Here is a 3,404-nt window from a genome sequence, read left to right as displayed (position 1 = left end):
CGCATGCGTGCCTCGGAGCCGCGCGCGGAGCGGGGACCCCGCAGCGCCACCCCGTGGTGATGGCGGTGGACTGCGGCGCCGCAGAGCCGGCCAGGAGGGGAGACTGCAGCCAAGACTGATGGTGCATGTGTGTCCTTGGGGCTGGCACTTTGGGGGGTGCCCGGACGGAGGGTGATGGCACCTGACAGGCCCTGGCCGAGAGGGGGCGGCTGCAGCCGGCTTATTTATTAACAGGATAACCCTTGAATGTAGCCCTAAAAGGGCAGCGCGCGCCCCCCCCCCCGCCCGGCCCCGGATCCAGTGAAGACGGAAAAATGGGGCCTGTGGGGGGGGGGGCTCCACAGCCGTCACCCCTCAGGCCACAGACCTGATCTGGGTGTCCACCCTGCAGGAGAAAGGGGTCCTTCTTTCTCCTTAAGCAGCTGTGCAGAAGAAAGTTGTGAAGGGGCTGGGCAAGGGGCGAGGCAGGCCGGAGGCACTAAAAATAATGCAATGAATCAATAAACAACATTATCAGCCATTGCTGGAATGGCCCCAGCAAGCAGCCGCGACTCCTAAGACTTCGCTGTGTGGTCTCAGTGCCGTGTGGTCTCAGGGCTGGTCCAGGGGGGGAAAACCAAGCAGGTTCTGGGGGTTGGGGGGGGAGAGGGGAGCAGGAGCTTTGGGGATTCTAAAATTCTCCATAACATCGCCTAAGGGCAGAGTGTTAAGAAAACAAGCCCAGAGCTGGGAAGGTGGGTGGCTCAGTGGTAGAGCACTTGCCTTGCATGCATGAGGCCCTGGGTTTGATTCCTCAGCCTGAAGTGGTGCTGTGGTTCAGGTAGCCTTGAGCTGAAGAGCTCAGGGATAGCACCCAGGCCGAGTTCAAGCCCCACGACTGACCAAAAAACCAACAAAAACTTGGCAGCCAGCACTGGTGGCTCACGCCTGTCATCCTAGCTACTCAGGAGGCTGAGATCTGAGGATCGGGGTTCAAAGCCAGCACAGGCAGGAAAGTCCTTGAGACTCTTATCTCTAATAAATCACCAGAAAACCAGAAGTGGTGCTCAAGTGGTAGAGCACTAGGTTTGAGCTGGACTGCGGAGGGACAGCGCCTAGGCCCAGAGTTCAAGCCCCATGCCTAACCAAAAAAATTAAAAAACCTAGCCTGGGCAGGAAAGCCCATAAGACTCTTAGGCCAAATTAATTACCAAAAAGCTCTAAGTAGAGTTGTGTCTCCAGTGGTAGAGAGCCAACCTTGAGCAAAAAAGCTAAAAGAGTGCTCAGGCCCTGCGTTCAAGGTCCCAGCACACACACAAAAAAATACTATCTTCATTTTTTTTTTCTTTTCTTTTTCCTTGTCAGTCATGGGGTTTGATATCAGGGTCTGGGCGCTGTCCCTGAGCTTTTTTTGCTCAAGGCTAGAGCTTTTTGAGCCACAGCCCCACTTCATTTTCTGGTATTTCATTGGAAGTAAGGTCTCATGAACTTTCCTTCCTGGGCTGGCTTCAAACCCTGTTCCTCAGATCTCAGCCTCCTCCTGAATAGCTAGGATTACAGGTGTAAGCCACCAGCAAGTTTCATCCAGCCAAAATACCTTTTAACCCTAATTGGCCCACTTCATGGTATTAGCAGTGGGCCTACCATCTCCCCCCTGCCCCTCCCCAGTGCCTGTTCTAGATGAAGGATCCAAAACCCATGCGTGCATGGTTGCTCGAGATGGCCGGGCATCTGGGCACTGCTCTTGGCAGAACTCATGGCATGAAGTCTAAGCTGCCCCACGTGGGTCGGTCTGTCCCCTTCTCGTAGCTGAGTGGCCTCTCTCTAAATATAGCCCTGGGGATGAGCTCAGGCCTATTTGAGGTCCAGTTTGGGAAGCAGCCAGGGCTTTCTTCAGGCTCCCAGAGGAGCCACCGCTGCTTTTGTCCATTCCTGCTACTGGGTACCTTCATCAGCCCCGACTGCCCACCACTCACCATGCCGGAGGAGATCCAAGAAGGTAGGAGAGGGGGACCGTGAGGGAGGGTAAGGCCTCAGTCCTCCAATCCCACTTTGGTCCAACTGACCTTACTGCCTTGTCATCAGTTTTCCTGCCCCAACTCTAGAAAAGGAAGCTGGCCCTCTGCCTGGAGAAGGAACCTGCCCTGCCCGGGACCACTCCCCAAGCCCCAGGCCCTGTTTCTGTTCTCTGGTTGTGGACCACAGGGAGGTGTGGGGAGGAGCTATCCACTACGGACTGTGCCCAAGTGGGTGTGGGCATCTGTTGATCTGTTCAGCATGCCTTTCAGGGAGGAAACGAAGACTGGTGTGGGCAATGGGTACAGAAAGTATTTGGGTACCTGGCCTGAGGACTGACCTCTGGTCTCCCCCCCAACTTGTGCCTGCATTTTCCTAACAGGCTTAAGAGTTTGGGGTCATTCAGTTTGATCAGACTGAACCTCAGCTACGGAAGAGGAGCTAGGAAACTAGCATCCGACTCTTGCATTGCATTGTTAAGCTGGGCACACTGGTGGCTCATGCCTGTCATTCTAGCTACTCAGAAGGCTGAGATTGGAGGATCGCAGTTGGAAGCTAGCCTGGACAGGAAAGTCTGTGAAATTCTTATCTCCAATTAACCACAGAAAAAGCCAGGAGGGGAACTGTGGCTCAAAGTGGTAGAGGGCTAGCCTTGAGCAAAAAGGAGCTCAGGGACAGTGTCCAGGTCCTGAGTTCAAGCCCTACGACCAAAAAGAAAAGAGGTAAGCGCCAGCTAAGTGATCAAACTGAGTAAGCATGAGGCCCTGAATTCAAATCTCCATGCTGCCAAATACAAAACTCAGATGGCTGGGGCTGGGAAGGTGGCTCAGTGGTAGAGCACTTGCCTTGCATGCCTGAGGCCCTGGGTTCGATTCCTCAGCACCACAGAAGCAAAAGGAAAAAAGCCGGAAGTGGCGCTGTGGCTCAAGTGGTAGAGCGCTAGCCTCGAGCTGAAGAGCTGAGGGACAGCGCCCAGGCCCAGAGTTCAGGCCCCATGACCGGACTTTTTTCATTAAAATAAACATAATAAAAAATAAATTAAAAAAAAACTCAGATGGCTCTGAAATAAATCATTAAAACCACGAAGTACAGTAACAACACAATGGGCACAACCTATGAGTGGGTAATTAGGCAAAAAAAAGTCAAATCAAGATTGCCAGATGCCAGTGGCTCATGCCTATAATCCTAGCTACTCAGGAGGCTGAGATCTGAGGATCACAGTTCAAAGCCAGCCTGGACAGGAAAGTCCATGAGACTTTTTTTTTTGGGGGGGAGGGGGTCCAGTCGTGGTCTGAACTCTGGGCCTGGATGCTGTCCCTCAGCTCTTCAGCTCAAGGCTAGCGCTCTACCACTTGAGCCACAGCGCCACTTCCAGCTTTTTCTGCTTATGTGGTGCTGAGGAATCAAAC

At 53.5% G+C, this 3,404-nt stretch overlaps 1 protein-coding gene across 1 annotated transcript in view; it reads left to right on the top strand.

Moving 5' to 3' along the window:
- The first annotated feature begins 1,956 nt into the window (after window positions 1-1,956).
- Window positions 1,957-3,404, top strand: part of Lsmem2 (leucine-rich single-pass membrane protein 2) — a 4,308-nt gene continuing 2,860 nt past the window's right edge. Inside the window, exon 1 of the mRNA XM_013028112.1 lies at window positions 1,957-1,978. Within this exon, the coding sequence (XP_012883566.1) occupies window positions 1,957-1,978 (22 nt within the window). The remainder of the gene's footprint in view (window positions 1,979-3,404) is intronic.

This window comes from Dipodomys ordii, unplaced genomic scaffold (genome assembly GCF_000151885.1).
Source record: "Dipodomys ordii isolate 6190 unplaced genomic scaffold, Dord_2.0 Scaffold107, whole genome shotgun sequence".
Classification (NCBI taxonomy): domain Eukaryota; kingdom Metazoa; phylum Chordata; class Mammalia; order Rodentia; family Heteromyidae; genus Dipodomys; species Dipodomys ordii.
Note: the sequence above shows the minus strand (reverse complement) of the source record. Positions and strands in the feature narration are given on the sequence as shown.